Source organism: Ursus americanus, chromosome 28 (genome assembly GCF_024610735.1).
Source record: "Ursus americanus isolate L20-20 chromosome 28, mUrsAme1.1.p, whole genome shotgun sequence".
Taxonomy (NCBI): domain Eukaryota; kingdom Metazoa; phylum Chordata; class Mammalia; order Carnivora; family Ursidae; genus Ursus; species Ursus americanus.
In genome coordinates, this window is record NC_142154.1 from 31377860 (window position 1) to 31399712 (window position 21853).

General features: G+C 38.2%; 1 protein-coding gene across 9 annotated transcripts in view; it reads left to right on the top strand.

Moving 5' to 3' along the window:
• The window catches only part of MYO9A (myosin IXA), a 282647-nt gene that overhangs the window by 106215 nt on the left and 154579 nt on the right, over nucleotides 1-21853 (top strand). For all 9 annotated transcript variants that reach the window (XM_045795282.2, XM_087856814.1, XM_045795281.2 and 6 more), the window contains 3 exons: nucleotides 232-353; nucleotides 5626-5767; nucleotides 19764-19959. In XM_045795282.2, coding sequence (XP_045651238.2) covers nucleotides 232-353; nucleotides 5626-5767; nucleotides 19764-19959 — 460 coding nt within the window. The remainder of the gene's footprint in view (nucleotides 1-231; nucleotides 354-5625; nucleotides 5768-19763; nucleotides 19960-21853) is intronic.

A 21853-nucleotide genomic window follows, 5' to 3' on the forward strand; every position in this document is an offset into this window, starting at 1 on the left:
CCTCTGCTGGGAGCCTGCTTCTTCCTCTCCCATTCCCCCTGCTTGTCTCTCTCTCACTGGCTGTTTCTCTCACTGGCTGTCTCTATGTCAAATAAATAAATAAATAAAATCTTAAAAAAAAATAAAAGGGAAAAGTTTTGTTCTTTTAAGCCTGTCAAAAGCTTTTCAGTCTTTATTATCGTATACCTATTATTTTCTGCAAGATGAATAAATTGTGAATTTATTTCCTAGGAAGAGTATAGAACTGAAGGTATCAGCTGGCACAATATAGATTATATTGATAATACTTGTTGCATAAATCTTATTAGCAAGAAACCAACAGGTCTGCTCCATCTTTTGGATGAAGAAAGCAAGTGAGTATGATTCTTTTAATTTTGTTATTGGCCATTTAGGCTTTCATATCCTTTTAAGTCTTGAATTTTCTTCTTACATAATCAGATAAGGAGCCAGAGTTTCCCTTGTGTGCATTTTATTATGTGTGTATGTTTCTAGGAAAATTGGGTGAACTTTAATATTGAATGCATTTTTTCCAGATTCTTCTACAGAGTTACTCTGATGTTAAATTTATTGGCATATTTTTTTTATTGTTGCATGTTCCTTTCTTCTTGAATTGAGTTTTATATGAGATGTGTTTGTAGTTTTCATGTTTAGCAGAAAAGAATATCATGATAGATTAGTGATGTCTGCCACAGTTGTGCAGGTGGTAAGTAGCAACATATGGCAAGTATTTGACATCCTTTGTTAGCCCTGTGTAGTCTACCAAACGTATATATAAGCTTCAGAAATAAAACTTCATATTGCATCCTCCAGAAAGTTTTCAGTGCTCTATAAAGTATTATTTATAGTTAAATTATCCTATAAGATGGCAAATCTAGGACTGGAGAAACTGAAGTGATGGAGAGTGTGTGAGTTTTCTGTCACTTTTTACCAAAATATTAAGTAGCTGAATTAGGTCGCTTGATTTCTAGCTATACATATTATACCCATTGAAGTAAGATATAAAATATTGAGGATTCACTGTCATAGGTGGGATGACCATACGTTATCAGGTTTGAATGGGACAAACTAAAGTTTATGCTTGTCCAGTTTAGTTATTAAAGGTGCCTACTTTTATTCCCAAATATGCTGGTTTGTATGATAAGTTGTATGTCACCCTATTAATACGCCATAAACATAGAAATTGCTACCTAAAAATATAAAGTAATATGGTAGAATGCAAAATGTATTAAAAAGGAGAATGCTAACAGTTACATCTACCCACTCTGTCACTACTCTATTTCCATTAATCTAAATGAATTAAAATGCAATTAACACAAAATATGTTATCTACAAAGTCATGTAAAAGTTTTTTTGTATTGCTCTATATGCCTGAAAACTTACTATCTTTTATAAAATTGTAAAGTTAGTGGTTCTTAACTGCTCACATACCTTACCTCTGGTGTATTTTATTTTGAAAAGCTTCATCAGTGATTTTGATATTCAGTGTTGAGAATTATTGTGGTTGATGTCAAAATATTAAGCAGTTCTATTTGCTTGAGGTATTTTATGATAACAAAAAGAACAAAGTTTAAGCAAGTCTAGAAAAAGATCATATAGGTAGTAAGTGATGGACTGATTAGCTTGTGCTTTGAAGTATTGTCCTATAATGTTTCTCTGTAATAGGCTATAGAGTCAGAAGTTCAGGGTTGCATTCCATCTCTATTAGCTACCTTTGGCAAATCTCTGAATATTCTTGGTTCTTAGTTTTTTGCATGTAAAAAGGAAATGATAATGAGAAATGATAATGCTGTCTGCTGTATATCTTAAAGTGGTTGTGAGCAGCAGTTGAGGTAGTTGAGTATATAATTAAAACATGAATAGAGGAAAGGGTTCTTGTCTGGCCTGTCCTTCCTTACGTAAAATATTTTAAGTTCACATCTTATAATACAAAGACTATTTCCCTGGTCACTTGCTACCTCACATAGATATAAATATTGCCCAATAAGAGAATATCAACTCTGCCATTACCCAGAAGTTCCTGGGGGTAAGCCATGTAGCAGAAATTACAGAGAGACAGATTTTGGCTCAGTGTAAGAAAGAATTTTCTAATCATTAGAGCTGATTAGCAGCTGCTTTATAAAGTGATAAAATTTCCCATTATATAAGTCTTTTGTATCATCTGTCAGGGTATTGTTGTTGGTAGGAGACTAGACTGAATAACCTCTTTTTTTTAAAAAAAGATTTTATTTATTTGAGAGAGAGCAAGCATGTGTGGTGAGGAGGGGCAGAGGGAGAGGGAGAAGCAGACTCCCTGCTGAACAGGGAACCCTACCCGGGGCTCGATCCCAGGACCCCGGGATCATGACCTGAGCGGAAGGCAGATGCATAACCAACTGAGACACCCAGCTACCCCTGCACTGAACAACTTCTTAATTGTTGTTTCAATTATGTGTCTATATTCAGTCCTCCATAAAAAACTTTTTATAAATTCTATTATTATTTTCTTCACTTTATGTGTCAGTCCTGTTGTTTTTACCTCCTCTTGTAAATGGACCACTTTGCTCTACGCTTTAACATTCCAGAATGAATGAGATGTTTTCTCTCTGCCAGAGATAGGTTGAAAATAGATTGGTCACATTTAGGAAGAGCTATTTTGGGAACCACTTGGAGTAGTTTTCCTCTAAAAATGGTTTTGTTCTATAGGAAATATATTTCATGAAATATATCCTTAGCAGTGTTCCTACCTCATTCAGTATTGTTTATAGTGCTTTAGGTGCATGGGTTTGAGGTTAGAAGTCTTGTTTAATCTTGTCTGTTATCTCTTGGCTGTTTGACCTTGGGCAAGGTATTTAAGCTTGATTGTAAAGGATGCCGCATGAAATTTAGAAAGAAGGAGTAGAGTAAGCAAAGTTAGGTATGAGCAGGATGTTAGGAGTGTTACCAGTCTTTCCTTCGGTATTCAAAGTGTGATCTGTTGACGGCAGGACTGGCAGCACCTCGACGCTTGTTAGAAATGCAGAATCTCAGACTTCCACTCCAGACTTAACAAAATGAAGTTAAGATCAGAGCATTCATATAGGACAGCATTTTGTCAGTCTTGCCTGCTCATAAGAATTACCTGGGGAACTTGGAAATAGTACTGATCATCATTAGCCTAGCATCACTTCAGTAGAATCACAGGAATGGGGTCTAGGTATTGGGTTTTGTTTTTTTTTTAAGATTTTTTATTTATTTATTCGACAGAGATAGAAACAGCCAGCGAGAGAGGGAACACAAGCAGGGGGAGTGGGAGAGAAAGAAGTAGGCTCATAGCAGAAGAGCCTGATGTGGGGCTCGATCCCATAACGCCGGGATCATGCCCTGAGCTGAAGGCAGACCCTTAACCGCTGTGCCACCCAGGTGCCCCAGGTATTGGTATTTTTGAACGCTAAAGAAACATTAATGTAAGGCTACCCTGGCAGATAGCCTTTGGGGAACACTAGATGGAAGAGCTTTGAAACGCACAATAATGTCTAATTTGCCTCTGTTCCAAGTTCTTTTGCCTGATATTGTAGTGTGTATCCACAAGTGTTTGTTGAACATAGGACATATGGAGAGCTTTCCTTTTTTTGGAATAAGAACTGTTTTCATATACATCTTTCTTTGAAAATTTCTTTTCTCCATTTGAAAAAGTAAGAGAAAAAGAAATCACAAGCTTTTTGATTATTCAGAGGATTACTTAGAGACAATGAGATGAGTATCCTTCCTGAGGAAGAGCATCCTGCTGTGAAGTAGTGAAGCATAAGTTTGCAGGGGTTGAGTTGGGTCTAGGCTTAGGAGCTTTGATTCAGTCTCTGCCTTGGTGATCCATAAATTTTTCTGAGTAGGGGAGGCACATGATTAAAGCAGTATTATAGGAAAATTTTGATATTTTGACTTGATGCCTTGAAACAAGGTAAGATTAGAGTACTGAGACTACTGCAGAGGCTGTTGCTGTACTCTCTGTTTCAAATCGCAAAGTGATAGTCCCTTCTAGAATGGCTTTAGAGTTCTGGAATGGACAGGGAGAGCTGGACGATGCAGATGTTTTGAGGAAGGGTATTTGAATTTAAAAACAGGCCTAGATGAATAGGAAAATGTCAGTGTTGGCAGCATTAGAAAGTAGGTAACATTTATGTCCTCCATATAGGATGTCCTCCCTATTATTAGATGTTTTTACTAGTGTTATTTAATTCTGTTAACACTGCGATACCTCCTTGTACTCATTAACGGAAACTAGTTCTTAAAGCTTGCCGTATGTCACATACAGAACTGGTAATCAAAACTATGACCATCTGACATCAAAGGCCATTCTCTTTCCTGATTCTGAGACATACAACGTAATTAACTATTTTTGTTGTAATTTTGGAATTCATTTTTACACAGATTTTGTATTCAGCATCTTTGCAACCTCATGTCACATTATTTCTCATTATTTCAACTGTGATGAAATGAAACTAGTCTCTGAAATATTCTTACTTTCTCCTTTTTCTGTCAGTGATATTTCCTCTATTTGAAACTCCTACCCGACGGTTAACATTTAGCTCATAATTGTCTCCTATCTCTTCTTTGAATCTTTTCATTATTCCCAACCACTAGTGATTTTTTCCTTTTCTGAACTCAAAAAAATTATTTATTTATTTATTTATTTATTTATTTATTTATTTATTTATTTATTTATTTATTTATTATTTGAGAGAGAGAAGAGGGAGAGGGACAAGAAGACTGCACTGAGTGTAGAGCTGATGTGGGGCTCAACCCCAGGACCCCAAGATCATGACCCGACCTGAAATCAAGAGTTGGAAATTAAGTTTTAAAGATTTTATTTATTTATTTATTTATTTATTTGAGAGAGAGAGAGAGATAGAGAAACCAACAGAGATAGTGACAGCACGGGTGGGGAGGAGAGGAAGAAGCAGGCTCCCTGCTGAGCAGGGAACATGATGAGAGGCTCAATCCCAGGTCCCTGGGATCATGACCTGAGCCAAAGGCAGCCACTTAACCAACTGAGCCACCCAAGTGCCCCCTAAACTTTTATATTCCTGTATTTGCTATCATGTAATTGTTTCTTAATAGGTATCACTTGAATAATCCCTAGATATAAAATGCTCATCAATGAGTATAAACCCATTGAGACATATTTGAAATAATAATATAGTATAAAATTATGTAGTTACTGGTACAGGTAAGAAAATTGCTACTTAATTTATATACGAAGAAAGAGGAAAACAGAAAATGACTATGGGCTTAAGACCTGTCCAAATTGAGAGATCATTTTTTGTTTGGAAGTTCTTGGCCTCAAACAATGTATCATTTGAGTTTTATTATCCTATGGGTTTTACAGAAGTGCCACACAGTGCAACCCGAGCTAAGTATTTCTTAGTTCTGCTTCTTGCAAAGTGTGAGTTTGGGCAAATCGTGACTTTTGATCCCTCATCTATAAAACACCGGTCCTTCTTATACTCACTTTTTAGCTTGTTAGGAGAGTCAGATTAGATAACGTAAGTGAAAACTCATTGTAATTTGCTATAAATGTTTTAGATGGCAATATGATTATAATGTATTAAAAAAGACTGTATTAACAGCTGCATCTTTCTTTAGTATTTTTGTTTTTTGTTTTTAATTCAGCTTTCCACAGGCTACAAATCAAACATTGCTAGATAAATTTAAGCATCAACATGAAGAGAATTCTTACATTGAATTTCCAGCCGTGATGGAGCCTGCTTTCATCATAAAGCATTATGCTGGGAAAGTAAAATATGGGGTAAAGGTCAGTAAATTTCTCATTAATATGCTTTCAGGGTAAAAGTGTTTTCTTTACTATATATATTATCAGCCCTGTCACACTGCCTTCTCTGTAGTTTATGGAGGCTCTTAATCAGTAACGGTTGGAGACGGAGACATTTTATAAAGATACTAACTTTCAGATTCTACCTTGCAACATATTACTCTTATGTGATATTTTCGTTGGTTTCCTCTTATAGATAAAATCAATATCAGTCCCTTCTAATAGTTTTTTTAAATCTGAAGGATAGCATCAGTATATCTTAAACCCACTATTTCATTATGTAGTTTGTTGAAATTTTCTCTTCTCTGCATCCATGAGCCTTAACAGAGGCCTCATGGTGTCTTTATGCACCATTAGGTATTTGTGAGCTTGCACTCCTAATGAGTATATTGAAACTTGTAACTCCTGTGGAGGGGGATCTTCATAATTGTGTTCATTTCTTATTTGTAATTGTTGGGCCTGTTACCCTTCAACTACTTGATGTTTAAGCTGTCATTTAAATAAGATAATTTCCCAGGCAAGGCAGTGATGGTGTGGAGAATAGTGGAGCAATATATTTTCTCTTAGGCCCTGAGGTGAGAGTCACAACTAAAATCACTCATTCATTCGTCACTGATTGACTTACTCAGTAAGTGTCTTTTAAATACAGATTATGTGTCAGACTCTGTGCTTGGTGTTTGGAATGATTTAGTGATAAACCAGACAGCCATGTTCTTGGCTCAGTATATACATGTGTGTGTGTGTGTGTGTCTGTGTGTGTAATATAGATAAATGGGATATTGCTATAAATAAATGAATGGGTTCTAGGAAAGAAAGTAGTGAAATAGTGGACTTTGAATTTGGAGATCCGTGAATACCTCCCTGGGAACTTAAATTTTAGAGTTAACCTGAAGCAAGTGTAACCGTGGTGAGGAGTTGAGATGATGACTATTCCAGGCCATGAGATAGGAAAGAATTAATATGTTAACATAATTGAAAACAGGCCAGTGTTACTAGATTATGGTGAACAAGGGAGGTAGTGGCATGAAACGAATTTAGAAAATGAATAGCAAGTTAATTCTTCATGGCTTTTAGACCAAGTTGAAGGAGTTTGGTTTTTATTGAAATTATTATGGGGAACCATGAAAAGATTTTTTTTTTTTTAAAGATTTTATTTATTTATTCGACAGAGAGAGAGACAGCCAGCGAGAGAGGGAACACAAGCAGGGGGAGTGGGAGAGGAAGAAGCAGGCTCATAGCGGAGGAGCCTGATGTGGGGCTCGATCCCAGAACGCCGGGATCACGCCCTGAGCCGAAGGCAGACGCTTAACCTCTGTGCCACCCAGGCGCCCCTGAAAAGATTTTTTTTTAATGATTTTTTATTATATTATGTTAGTCACCATACAGTACATCCCCGGTTTCCGATGTAAGGCTCGATGATTCATTAGTTGTGTATAACACCCAGTGCACCATGCAATACGTGCCTTCCTTACTACCCATCACCAGCCTATCCCATTCCCCCACCCCCCTCCCCTCTGAGGCCCTCAGTTTGTTTCTCATAGTCCATAGTCTCTCGTGTTTCATTCCCCCTTCTGATTACCCCCCCTTACTTTATCCCTTTCTTCCCCTACCAATCATCCTAGTTCTTATGTTCCATAGATGAGAGAAATCATATGATAGTTGTCTTTCTCTGCTTGACTTATTTCACTTAGCATTATCTCCTCCAGTGCTGTCCATGTTGTAGCAAATGTTGAGAACTCGTTCTTTCTGATAGCTGAGTAATATTCCATTGTATATATGGACCACAACTTCTTAATCCAGTCATCTGTTGAAGGGCATCTCGGCTCCTTCCACGATTTAGCTATTGTGGACATTGCTGCTATGAACATTGGGGTGCATATGGTCCTTCTTTTCACTATGTCTGTATCTTTGGGTTAAACACCCAGTAGTGCAATGGCTAGATCATAGGGTAGCTCAATTTTCAACTTTTTAAGGAACCTCCACACTGTTTTCCAGAGTGGCTGTACCAACTTGCATTCCCACCAAAAATGTAGGAGGGATCCCCTTTCTCCACATCCTCTCCAACAATTGTTGTTTCTTGCCTTGTCTATTTTTGCCATTCTAACTGGCGTAAGGTGGTATCTCAGTGTGGTTTTGATTTGAATTTCCTTGATGGCTAATGATTTTGAACATTTTTTCATGTGTCTGTTAGCCATTTGTATGTCTTCATTGGAAAAGTGTCTGTTCATATCTTCTGCCCATTTTTTGATTTGTTTATTTGTTTCTTGTGTATTGCGTTTGAGAAGTTCTTTGTAGATCTTGGATACCAGTCCTTTCTCTGTAGTGTCATTTGCAAATATATTCTCCCATTCCGTGGGCTGCCTCTTAGTTTTTCTGACTGTTTCCTTGACTGTGCAGAAACTTTTAATCTTGATGAAGTCCCATAAATTCATTTTATCTTTTGTTTCTCTTGCCTTTGGGGATGTGTCATGAAAAAGGTTGCTTTGGCCGATGTCGTAGAGGTTGCTGCCTATGTTCTCCTCTAGAATTTTGATGGATTCCTGTCTCACATCGAGGTCTTTCATCCATTTGGAGTTTATTTTTGTGTATGGTGTGAGATAGTGGTCAAGTTTCATTCTTTTGCATGTAGCTGTCCAATTTTCCCAGCACCATTTATTGAAGAGACTGTCTTTTTCCCACCGGATGTTTTTTCCTGCTTTATCAAATATTAGTTGCCCAAAGAGCCGAGGGTCCATTTCTGGGCTCTCTATTCTGTTCCATTGGTCTATGTGTCTGTTTTTGTGCCAGTACTATGCTGTCTTTGTGATCACAGCTTTGTAGTATAGCTCGAAATCCGGCATTGTGATGCCCCCAGCTTTGTTTTTCCTTTTCAACAGTTCCTTGTAGATTCGGGGCCTTTTCTGTTTCCATACAAATTTAAGGACTATTTGTTCCAGTTCTTTGAAAAATGTCCTTGGTATTTTGATCGGGATAGCATTGAAAGTGTAGATTGCTCTGGGTAGCATGGACATTTTAACTATGTTAATTCTTCCGATCCATGAGCATGGAATATCTTTCCATCTTTTTACGTCTTCCTCAATGTCTTTCAAGAGTGATTTATAGTTTCTAGAATATAGGTCCTTTACGTCTCTGGTTAAGTTAATTCCAAGGTAACGTATGGTTTTTGGTGCTATTGTAAATGGGATGGATTCCCTAATTTCTCTTTCTTCGGTCTCGTTATTCGTGTATAGAAATGCAACTGATTTCTGAGCATTGATTTTGTATCCCGCCACGTTACTGAATTGCTCTATAACTTCTAATAGTTTGGGAGTGGCTTCTTTTGGGTTTTCCATATAGAGTATCATGTCATGTGCAAAGAGAGACATTTTGACTTCTTCTTTGCCGATTTGAATACCTTTGATCCCTTTTTGTCGTCTGATTGCTGTTGCAAGTACTTCTAGTACTATGTTGAATAATAGTGGCGAGAGTGGGCATCCTTGTCGAGTTCCTGTTCTTAAGGGAAAGGCTTCCAGGTTTTCCCCCATTGAGAATAATATTTGCAGTAGGCTTTTCATAGATGGCTTTCATGAGATTGAGAAATGTACCTTCTATTCCTACACTCTGAAGGGTTTTAATCAGGAAAGGATGCTGTATTTTATCAAATGCTTTTTCCGCATCGATTGAGAGGATCATATGGTTCCTGAGTCTTTTCTTGTTGATATGATGTATCACGCTGATTGATTTGCGAATATTGTACCATGCTTGCATCCCAGGTATGAATCCCACTTGATCGTGATGGATAATCCTTTTAATGTACTGTTGGATTCTATTAGCAAGTATCTTGTTGAGGATTTTGGCGTCCATATTCATTAGGGAGATAGGTCTGTAATTCTCCTTTTTGAGGGGGTCTTTGCCTGGTTTGGGGATCAAGGTAATATTGGCCTCATAGAATGAGTTTGGTAGCTTTCCTTCTGTTTCTATTTTTTGAAATAGCTTTAGGAGAATAGGTATTATTTCTTCTTTGAATGTTTGGTTGAATTCCCCAGGAAAACCGTCCGGGCCTGGAGTTTTGTTATTTGGAAGGTTGTTTATCACTGGTTCAATTTCGTCATAATTAATTGGCCTGTTTAAGAAATCAATTTCTTCCTGTTTCAATCTTGGTAGTTTATAGGTTTCCAGGAAGGATTCCATCTCTTGCAGATTGCTTAGTTTATTGGCATATAGCTGTTGATAAAAATTTCTAATAATCCTTCCAATTTCAATGGTGTTCGTCGTGACCTCTCCTTTTTCATTCATAATTTTAATAATCTGGGTCCTTTCTCTTTTCTTTTGATAAGTGTTGCCAGTGGTCTGTCAATTTTATTGATTCTCTCAAAGAACCAGCTTCTAGTCCTGTTGATGTGCTCTACTGTACTTCTGGTTTCTGCTTGATTGATTTCAGCTCTAATTTTGGTCAACTGCTTCCTCGTGCATGGATTAGGCCTGTCCCTCTGTTGCTGTTCCAGCTTCTTGAGGTGAGAATATAAAAACTGCATTTTAGATTTTTCCATTCTTTTGAGTGAGGCTTGGATGGCTATGTATTTCCCCCTTAGGACTGCCTTTGTAGTGTCCCATAGGTTTTGGACTGTTGTATTTTCATTCTCATTGGTCTCCATAAATTGTTTAATTTGATTTTTGATTTCCTGGTTTATCGAGTCATTCCTGAGCAGGATGGTTCTTAGTCTCCAAGTGTTTGAGTTTCTTCCAAATTTTTCCTTGTGGTTGAGTTCCAATTTCAGAGCGTTGTGGTCTGAGAATATGCAGGGGATAATTTCAATCTTTTGGTATTGGTTGAGACCTGTTTTGTGTCCCAGAACATGGTCTATTCTTGAGAATGTTCCATGGGCATTAGAATAGAATGAGTATTCTTTGGTTCTGGGGTGTAGTGTTCTATATATATCTATGAGGTCCAACTCGTCGAGTATGGAATTCAAAGCCTTTGATTCTTTGCTTAGTTTTTGCCAGCGTGTTCTGTGTATTTCTGATAGTGGAGTGTTGAGGTCCCCTACTATTAATGTATTTTTATTTATATGTCTCTTTATTCTGGTTAAGAGTTGGCTTGAGTATCTTGCTGCTCCCCTGTTGGGGGCATATATATTTATAATTGTCATATCCACTTGTTGAATACTTCCTTTAAGAATAATATAGTGCCCTTCTGCGTCTCTAACTATAGTCTGTAGTTTAAAATCCAATTTATCTGATATGAGAATTGCTACCCCAGCTTTCTTTTGAGGTCCATTTGCGTGAAAGATGGTACTCCATCCCCTTACTCTCAGTCTGAATGCATCTTTGGGTTCGAAATGAGTCTCTTGTAGACAGCAAATGGATGGGTCATATCTTTTTATCCAATCTGCAACCCTGTGGCATTTTATGGGAGCATTTAAGCCGTTAACATTAAAACTGAGTACTGAGAGATATGATTTTAATGATGCCATTGACTGTAAAGTCTTTGTTTGTATTGGCTGTGACTTTCTGTTCTGTATCACTCTTGGGGCCTTTTTACTTTTATAGAACCCCCTGTAATATCTCCTGTAGGGCTGGTTTCGTGGTTACGAAATTGGTTAGTGACTGGCGATTCTGAAATGTCTTTATTTCTCCATCAATTCTGAATGACAGCCTTGCTGGATAAAGGATCCTTGGCTGCATGTTTTTCTCTGAAAGAGCTTTAAATATGCTCCCCCAACCCTTTCTCTCATTCCAGGTCTGTGTAGACAGGTCTGACGTAATTCTGATGCCTTTGCCTTGGTACGTGAGAAATTTCTTTGCCCTGGCCGCTTTCAATACTGTATCCTTGGATCTAACATTTGCGAAATGCACTATGACGTGACGTGGCGTAGGTTTGTCGTGGTTGAGCTTGGGAGGGGTCCTCTCTGCCTCTTGGACACGAATGTTTGTTTCCCTCGCTAGATTAGGGAAGTTTTCAGCTACAATTTGTTCAAATATCTCTTCTGGACCTCTGTTTTTCTCCACCCCCTCGGGGATGCCGATGATTCTAACGTTGGATTGTTTCATTGAGTCAGTAATCTCCCGTAACCTACATTCGTGGGCTTGGATTTTTTTAAGAGCAGCTTCTATTTTGTTTTTTTCCTCTATTAACCCATCCTCCAATTCACTAATCCGTTCCTCTGCTTCTGTGACCCTGGCCGTCAGAGTCTCTAGTTTTGCCTGCATTTGGCTCATAGAATTTTTAATTTCTGTCAGATTCGCTCTCATTTCTGTCCTTAGGGATTCTATATTCTCAGTAACCTTTTTGTTAATAATTTTTTCAATTCTACTCATCATTTTGACCATCGTTACTCTGAATTCCATTTCTGATACTTTGGTTACCTCCATATCCATTATTTCTGTGGCAGAGGCCACAGACTCACTGTTTTTTCTTTGCTGCGGGGGGGCTTCTCCTTCTTGTCATTCTGATGAGGAGAGGTTGCGGGGTTGTCCAGAGCCCAAATTATTTACTGGGTCCCAGGCCGTGCCCCTTGTTTTATAGGGATCTTAGGGATGTGGGCTTCTTCTTTAAAGATTTTGTTTATTTATTTATGTGGCAGCCAACCAGCGAAAGAGGGAACAGAAGCAGGGGAGTGGGAGAGGAAGAAGCAGGCTCCCAGCAGAGGAGCCCGATGAGGGACTCCTTTCCGGAACGCCGGGATCACGCCCTAAGCCGAAGACAGGCGCTCAGTGACTGCGCCACCCAGGCCCCCGGGTTGTGGGCTTCTTGATTTTTCAGCCTGCCTTCTGTGTTCTGGGGGAGGGGCCTGCCGCGCCGATACTCAGGCCACCCTGTTTGGATAGAGTCTCCTTGTCCCCTGCGAGGGGGGATGGGGATGGGCACTCCCTGAGCCGGTATTTCCAGGCTTTTGTTCTCTGGCGGCTTTCCCTGGCGGTTTGCTGTGCCTCTTCTGAGAGTCAGAGCAGCAGCGGCCGAATTTCAGCCTCTGTCACAGAACAGAGGGATTGTGGCCCGTTCTCTACTAATGTTCTGGCCACTTTAACTCTGTTTCTGTTGGTGCTGCTCAACCCTGCAGCGTCCCGGGATGTGCGCCCCACACCCGGCATCCCAGCCCTCACTTGCAGGGCCGGCGCGTCTCTGTCCTTTGTGTTTCTAACGCCGCCAGCCACCCCGCTCCGGAGCTCCTGGTCTCAGTCTGGATCCAGTGAGCGCACCGGGATTCCGGTGTTCCGCGAGATGCCTGGTGGCGCTCGCACCCGGCTCACTGAGTTGCGGGTGCCGTCTGCGAGCCCTGCCCGCTCTCCCGTGCAAGTGGCTTACCCCTTCCCGGCGCCCGAACGCGGTGGCTCCCTCCCCCTTCCGTTTATCTTCTGATATCTGTGCGCGGTTTCATGGCTCCCCGCTTCGTACCTCAATACTCAGCGCTGGAGATGTTCATTTGTAGAGATCCAGATGCGTCTTCCTGCGTCTCAGGCTGGTTCCATGGTTGTTTAGGCTGGTCTGGTACCTATCCAGCTTGACTCGGGGGACCGGCTGAAAAAGGTGTCTCCTACTCCTCTGCCATCTTAACTCCTCCCAACAGCACACATTTCTCACAGGTCAGGGTGCCCGCTCGACTGGGTTCTTGGCCAGGGCCTTCTTCCTGTTTACGGATGGCTGGCTTCTCCTTGTGGCCACACACGGTGGAGAAGGCCCAAGCTAGCCCTCTGGCCTTTTCTTAGAAGGGCGCTAATCCCATGAAAAGATTTTAAACAGGTTTTGATTTGTGTTTTTTTATTTTTTATTTTTTTTAATTTTATTTTTTAAAGATTTTATTTATTAGACAGAGAGAGAGACAGCCTACGAGAGAGACACAAGCAAGGGGAGTGGGAGAGGAAGAAGCAGGCTCCCAGGGAGCAGGGAGCCCGATGTGGGGCTCGATCCCAGGACCCTGGGATCACGCCCTGGGCCAAAGGCAGACGCTTAATGACTGAGCCACCCAGGCACCCCTGATTTGTGTTTTTTTAAAATATTGCTTTGATTACTTTGAGGAGAAGGAACAGCAGAGGATGAGAGTGGAAACTGGGAGATAATTAGGAGCTTTTTAAAATAGTTGAGGTGAAATATTAAGATAAACTGAACCACAGTTTAAGATAAACTCTACCACAGTAGAGGTGGAGGAAATGTAGATGATTATGAGATGTATTTTGGAGGTATAATTGGTAGAACCTGATTGATGGATCCTAGCTAAGTAAGTGACTTCTGGCTATAGCTGGTGGGTGAATTTGAGGTGCTATTTCCTGAGATGGAAAAGGCAGAAAGGGACAAATTTTAGAACAAACATTAAGAATAACAGAGTGGAATGATGGTTCTCAGGGGATGGGGGAATTGAGGAGCTGCTGGGCAAAGGATACAAACTTGCAGTTAGAATATGAATAAGTTCTGGAGATCTAATGCACAGCATTGTGATTATAATTAACATTTTGATAATAGCATTATCTTCAAAGTTCTTAAGAGACCAGAATTTATTTTATTTTAATTCTATTTTTTTAAAGGTTTTATTTATTTTGACAGAGACAGCAAGAGAGGGAACACAAGCAAGGGGAGTGGGAGAGGGAGAAGCAGGCTTCCTGCGGAGCAGGGAGCCTGATGTGGGGCTCGATCCCAGGACCCTGGGATCATGGCCTGAGCCAAAGGCAGATGCTTAATGGCTAAGCCACCCAGGCGCCCCAAGAGACCAGATTTTAGATGTTCTAACCACAGAAAAGAAATGATAGCTATGTGACCTGGTAGAGGTATTAGCTAATGCTATAGTGGTAATCATATTGCAGTGTATAAATGTATCAAATCAACACATTGTACACCTTATACATTACATGTCGTTATATCTCAATTTAAAAAAAAGATTTTAGGGACATCTGGGTGGCTCAGCCATTAAGCGTCTGCCTTCGGCTCAGGTCATGATCCCAGGGTCCTGGGATCAAGCCCTGCGTCGGGCTCCCTGCTCAGTGGGAAGCCTGCTTCTCCCTCTCCCACTCCCCCTGCATGTGTTCCCTCTCTCGCTGTCTCTCTCTCTCTCAAATAAATAAGTAAAATCTTAAAAAAAAATAAAGATTTTAAAAATGCGGTTTAAAATAAAAACAAGAAAACTTGAGCTATAAAATCACACAGTGAGGTGCATAAATCTAAAGTGTATAGATTTCTGTCATGCCCCTTCCTAGCTCATTCTACCCCACTTAGAGGTAACCACTATCCTTATTTTTTATCCTTAGTTTTACTGTTATTACATTTCAGGTAAATGGAATCATACAATATGTACACTTGTGCCTGTGACTAATCATCCTTAGATGGGTTGAAAGTAAAAGAGTGGAAAAAAATATATATATAGAAAAAACACAAGTAGAAAGTAAAAGGATGGAAAAATATATACCATCCAAACCCTAACTAAAAGAAATTATTATCAGATAAGGTAGATTTTAAGGCAAGAAGTATTACAAAAGATAAAGAGGCATTTTCATAACAATAAAAGGGGCCAGTTTGATAGGAAGACACAATCATCAAAAGTTGTATGTACTTCATGATTTGCTTCAACATATAAAAATCAAAGGGAGAACAAAATCAGAACTAGAAAATCCCATCTAGTTGCAGATTTTTAATACATATCTCACAGTAACTAACAAAATAAGAAACAAAATCAGTAAAAACTAAAAAATTGGATAGCATTGTTAAAAACTGACCTACTTGACATGTCATAAGGATAGGTAGACAGTCTTCAAGTGTTTAACACAATTCTTCTGTATAACCCATGGGTCAAAAAAGAAATCACAATTACAATGCTAGTTTTATTATTTATTTGTTTATATTTAAAGATTTTACTTATTTATTTGAGAGAAAGAGAGAGAGAGAGATAGCGAGAGTGAGCAACAGCGGGGAGGAGAGGGAGAAGCAGGCCCCCCACTGGGCAGGCTGCCCAGGGATCATGACCTGAGCCGAAGGCAGATGCTTTTTAAAAAAAAATTAATTAATTTATTTTAAATAATTTTTTATTATGTTAGTCACCATACAGTATATCCTTAGTTTTTGATGTAGTGTTCCATGAGTCATTATTTGCATATAACACCCAGTGCACCATGCAATATGTGCCCTCCTTAATACCCATCCCTGGCCTATCCCAGTCCCCCACTCCCCTCCCCTCTGAATCCCTCAGTTTGTTTCCCAGAGTCCATAGTCTCTAATGGTTCATTCCCCCTTCTGTTTACCCCCCCTTCATTCTTCCCTTCCTTCTCCTACTGATCTTCCTGCTATTTCTTATGTTCCATAAATGAGTGAAACCATATGGTAATTCTTTCTCTGCTTGACTTATTTCACTTAGCATTATCTCCTCCAGTCCTATCCATGTTGCTGCAAATGTTGGGTAATCGTTCTTTCTGATGGCTGAGTAATATTCCATTGTATATATGGACCACATCTTCTTAATCTAGTCATCGGTTGAAGGGCATCTCAGCTCCTTCCACAGTTTAGCTATTGTGGACAATTCTGCTATGAACATTGGGGTGCATATGGCCCTTCTCTTCACTACGTCTGTATCTTTGGAGTAAATACCCAGTAGTGCAATTGCTGGATCTTAGGGTAGCTCAATTTATAACTTTTTAAGGGACCTCCACACTGTTTTCCAAAGTGGCTGTACCAATTTGCATTCCCACCAACAGTGTGAGAGGGTTCCCCTTTCTCCACATCCTCTTCAACATTTGTTGTTTCTTGCCTTGTCCATTTTTGCCATTCTGACTGGCATAAGGTGGTATCTCAGTGTGGTTTTGATTTGAATTTCCCTGATGGCTAATGATTTTGAACATTTTTTCATGTGTCTGTTAGTCATTTGTATGTCTTCATTGGAAAAGTGTCTGTTCATATCTTCTGCCCATTTTTTGATTTGATTATTTGTTTCTCATGTATTGAGTTTGAGAAGTTCTTTGTAGATCTTGGATACCAGTCTTTTATCTGTAGTCTCATTTGCAAATATCTTCTCCGAAGGCAGATGCTTAACCGACTGAGTCACCCAGCCACCCCTACAATGCTAATTTTAAACTGAGCATTAATGAAAATACAACATACTAAAATTTGCAGAATCTGTAGCAATTGGTAGGTTGCATTTAAAGCAATGGTTTATAATTTTAAATGCAGATATTAGGAGGAATGGCTGAAAGTAATTAAGCTTCCATTTCAAGAAACTGAAAAAAGAACAGCAGATTGACCCCCCCCCAAATTAGAGGGAGATAATAAAGGGAAGACTAGAAATGAATGCAGTAGAAAGCAAACGTGCAATAAGAGAAATTAACAAAGCCAAAAATTAGTTCCTTGAAAAGATAGCAGAAAAGAATAAAAGGTAATAGAAAATAATCTATAATAGAAAAAAAGATTTTAAAAATACAGGTATCAGAAAAGAAAAAGGGGACTTGCATACTCAACAGATATTAAAAAGGGTCTGAACATATTTGCCAATAAATTTGACAACATAGATAAAGTGGAGAGTTCCATGAAAAACACACATCAAAACTAACACCAGAAATACAGGAAAACCTGAGACTCCTATTTCTGTTAAATAATTTGAATCAGCAGTTTAAACTTGCCCACAAAGGAAATTCCAGGCCTATATGGTTTCACTGGCGAATGCTTTCAAACATTTCAGTAATACTAGTCTTATGCATTCTCTTTCAAGTTTGAGATACCTTTAAGATATATAAATGGATCTCAGACATAACAAGAAAGATCTGAACTGGAAATATAGATTGGGCCTCATCATATAGATAGTGTTTAAAGCCAGTACTATGTTTGAGATCACCTGATGTAAGATGATTGAGTGAAAATTGTTAAGAGTATGTAAGACGAAACCGTAAGAATTTCAAATATGGAACCAGCAGTAGGGTAAGTAGTAAATCACAAAATGTATTGTTAATAGAAACCAAGAGAAAATTTTCAAGAAGAATGATGTGATTAGTTTATGAAATGTACTTAAAAATCTGGAACTATGAAGACAGATGAGACCATTACATTTGGAAAATAAAGGTCTCCATCAACATTTGACAGTCATCATGGGAAAGAATTCTAGAGTTTTACTCTGTATAGTATAGTTATTAATAGGATGAGATGGTCTTCGGTGTAGAACAGATATACGTTTCAGTTCCTGTAGTACTTATTATGTTTGACATTTGACAAGCTTCTTTTATCTTTCTGTTTACTTACCAGTAAAGTATGGTTTGTAATTATTCTGCTATATTAAGTAATTGTTAGAATTGAATAAGTTATGTATAGTGCTTAACTTAGTGCCTGACATCTTGTTTGCCCTTGGTAGGTATTAGCTGCTGATGGTGGTGGTAGTGATTTGGATTTGAAAATTTTTAATCAGTTTTACTAAGTCTTAATATATACGTTTGCTCAAAGGGTGTTTAGGGACAAACCAAGAACCAAGATTTCTGGCTTGTTTCTCCTTTTCCCCTATTCTTAGGAGAACAAAAAATAGGAAAGGAAACCCCTAAAGGAGTCCAAAGTGCCTTCTGGAAAACATCATACTAGGCATGTTCCTCATAGAATTCTGAGTTAGAGCTGTTCTGTGAAGTTGCACCAACTCTGAGTGATTTACTTACCAAGTTTTAATCCTCTTATCTGGGTGTGGTTATAGTCAAATGCCTAGATTATACATATCAGTCTAGAACCTTCTTCTGTGAGTGTGTAAACTTTTTGTTCTCCTTGTCTTTCTGTGGGGTATTTTAACTCATTTTCTTCTGTTATATCCCCTCTGTCCCCCATTGGCAGGTGGTTTGTACTGCCTGTTCACGGTGCTTTGGTAATACATGTATTTTCTGAAGTCTCTGTAGGACTCCTACTTGATGTCTGTATGCAGAAATAGTATAGTGGTAATGAGTGGCAGTTTTTGAACCCCTGTTCTACATACTGTGTAGTAGGGGCAAAGATAGTTAACCTCTCCATGACTGAGTTTCTTCATGTGTAAAATAGGAATACTAATAATATCTATCTTAAGGAATTGGTAGGTGGATGAAATGAGCTTAAATGAGAGCACATGTAAAATGCTTAGAATAGTAGCACACGCATAATAACCTTTCAATAAATGTTACTTGCTACTGTTGTTATCCTCACCATCTCAAACTTCACTTGCACAAAACTGATCTCTTGATCTCATTTCCTATCCCTAAACCTTCTCTTTTCTCTAGACGTCACTATATCAATATGGTACCTCCACATAGTTCCTTAAACCCAAAATAAAGGCGTTAACCTTATTCTCTCATTCTCTCACCGTGCTCTAATACACCATCAAATTCTTTGCCTTACTTCCAAAACATATCCCAAATATAACTATTTTCCCTTTATGCTGTTACCACCAACGTAGTCTAAGTAGCCATGACCTTTTATTTGGAATATTGCAATAACTAGTCTCCCTTTTTCCATCCTTTGGATAAATTCATTCCCTCTGCAGCATCCAGTGGTATTTATAAAACATCATTTAGCTTCCATTGGCTTTCCTTTATGCTTGAATAAAATCCACAAACTCCTAAGTCAGGCTTGCATAGCCTATTTATTTGCCAAATCTTCCACCATTCTCACCCTTGCCCAGAATGTTCCAGCCCCTGGTCTTACTGCTTGTCTCCTAACTTGTCCTACCACCTATTAGGTAGTAGGTGTTGTGTTCTCTTTGTTCGGAACGCTGTTCCTTGTCTTCTCATGTCCGGCTCCTTTCTGTTATTTAGCTGTCTGGTTATTTTATGTGATACCCCTTCAGAGAGGCTCTCTATTTAACAAGCTGCAATAACATTGTGGAATATTCCTGTCATTTAAATGTATTATAGAATTCAATAGTTTTAGGGTTGGCTGGGACTTTATAGAAGGTATCTGGTCCAGTTAGCTACCTAGAACAGAAATCATTTTTATAGTCCTTGTTAAGCCACTTTTCAAACATGTCACCCATTATCTTCTTGGTTCAATAATTTTTTCAAAAATAACACTGGTACTTTTTTCATGTAGGATTTCCGGGAAAAAAATACAGATCATATGCGCCCTGACATTGTAGCTCTTCTAAGAAGTAGCAAGAATGCATTTATCTCTGGGATGATTGGAATTGATCCCGTAGCTGTTTTCCGATGGGCAGTTCTCAGAGCTTTTTTCAGAGCCATGGTTGCTTTCAGGGAAGCTGGGAAAAGACACATTCAGAGAAAAACTGGTAAGCAGTAGACACTAGTATTCTACCATACTTCATCTTTTAATTTTTTACCTCTCTTAAGGAGTAGAGACATAATAATTTTGTTCTCTTCTGTTTTCTTGCCATATCCTAACATCATTTTCAGATCTGATTAGTTCCAGTGTACTTTATATGATTGAGTTAAGTGAATATATGGTGTTTGTGTGTATATATGTATTGGTACATTTTTATTAATAAATACTGAGAGGAGTAATGTATGTAAAGCATCTGATATTTAATAGGCACTTAGTAAGACATTGGTAAACTTTTTATACAAAAAAACCGAAATGATACTTTACCATTTACTTATATAGAATTAAGTATTGATACCTTTCTTTATTTTCTTCTTATGCAATAGTTTTTATACAAGTGAAACATAATGTGGAAGCATAAATCAGGAGATAGAAAAATTGGGATGCAGGTAGGGCAGTCTAGTGGAGATAACCTGACTTCAGTAATCAGTCATCTTCTTTTGACTGATTTTGTGACTATTAATAGTTTTTCTTCAAAATACTGCCTTCAAAATTGTGGGGTAAAGCCAGATAATAATACATGTATCTGTTTATGAATGTTAATTTTCTTTTCTTCCTACCCTTAACACGTTCATTGGATTTTACTTTGAAACTTAGAAACGAATGGAGCAGCATACTTTTTCTGTGTCTCTTCCCCTTAAATCATGAAATACCGTAGTTCACAATCTGTGGGAAAGCATCTTACCTTCATAAGCACTTGTTACCTAATGGAAACCACACTTGTTTGCTGTAGCTCTAGCCTTAGATAGACCATTTCTGCATAGTGAGGATTTACTAATATATATGTAGCCATTTAACATAAAGTGTTCTGCCCAGAGAAGCTTCAGTAAAAGTGTGCTAGGACACACCTGTACTTTCAGGACTCCCAGATTTACTTATATGGCTTTTTGGCATGTGCAGTAGCAGTAAAACTTTTAAGTTCAGCTTTTCAAATGAATACATGTATTTGGGAGATTGTATTTCTAAAACGAGAGGAAAAAGCTAATTGAACTTAGCCTCTGTTTTTCAAATTATAATATGTACAACTGGCCTTTGTAGATAGGGAGAAATACAGTTTTTTGGAAAATAAAAGGAATATCTTAAACCTGCTTTACCTTTTACAAAATTATTTTTAAGAGGCTGTCTTTGTAAAAAGCTTTAAGAAGTTCTTTCATTTAAGATACATTATTATATATTACAATGGATTTACCAATTTTGAAAATTTTAAAAATTGGTTAAGTATCCTGCTAAGATGTAACTAGGAGAAGAAACTTTTCTTGTATTTACTATTGAAAATACTGCTTTCTGTAAAGATTATTCACATTGTTCTTGTGTTCCTTTGGCGTTTAAGATATTATTTGTGAAAGCTGGTTGTATGTTTATTATTGTCAGTTGGTACAAAGATACACAATGTTATTAATGATCAACAAAGTGATACTGTATTATTTCTAATTTGATCATTTCTAGATTCTTCTTGTTTTGTAATCTAGTTTTTCTTTCTGGCCAGCACAGAGCATCCATATAATAAACTTTTTGAATACTTTTTTATTTTGGGATATAACATGCATACAGAAAAGTGTGACCCCCAAAATGTATAGATAGCTCAGTTAATTATCACAAAGTGAAAACACCCTGGAATTACCACCTAGATTAAGGAGTAGAATATTACCAAGAACCCAGAAGTCTCATTGGATAAACTTCTTAAATTTCACTTTTTATCAAGAGAAAGAAAAACTATAGTTCATTTGTATTTTGAGGCAATGATTGAGCAGATTTGTCATAGGAAATAGTTGTATTATAGTATATTACTGTCAGTGCCAGTATTTAGCATTTTTGCTCCTTTTGCATGGATTTGGCTAAAAGGG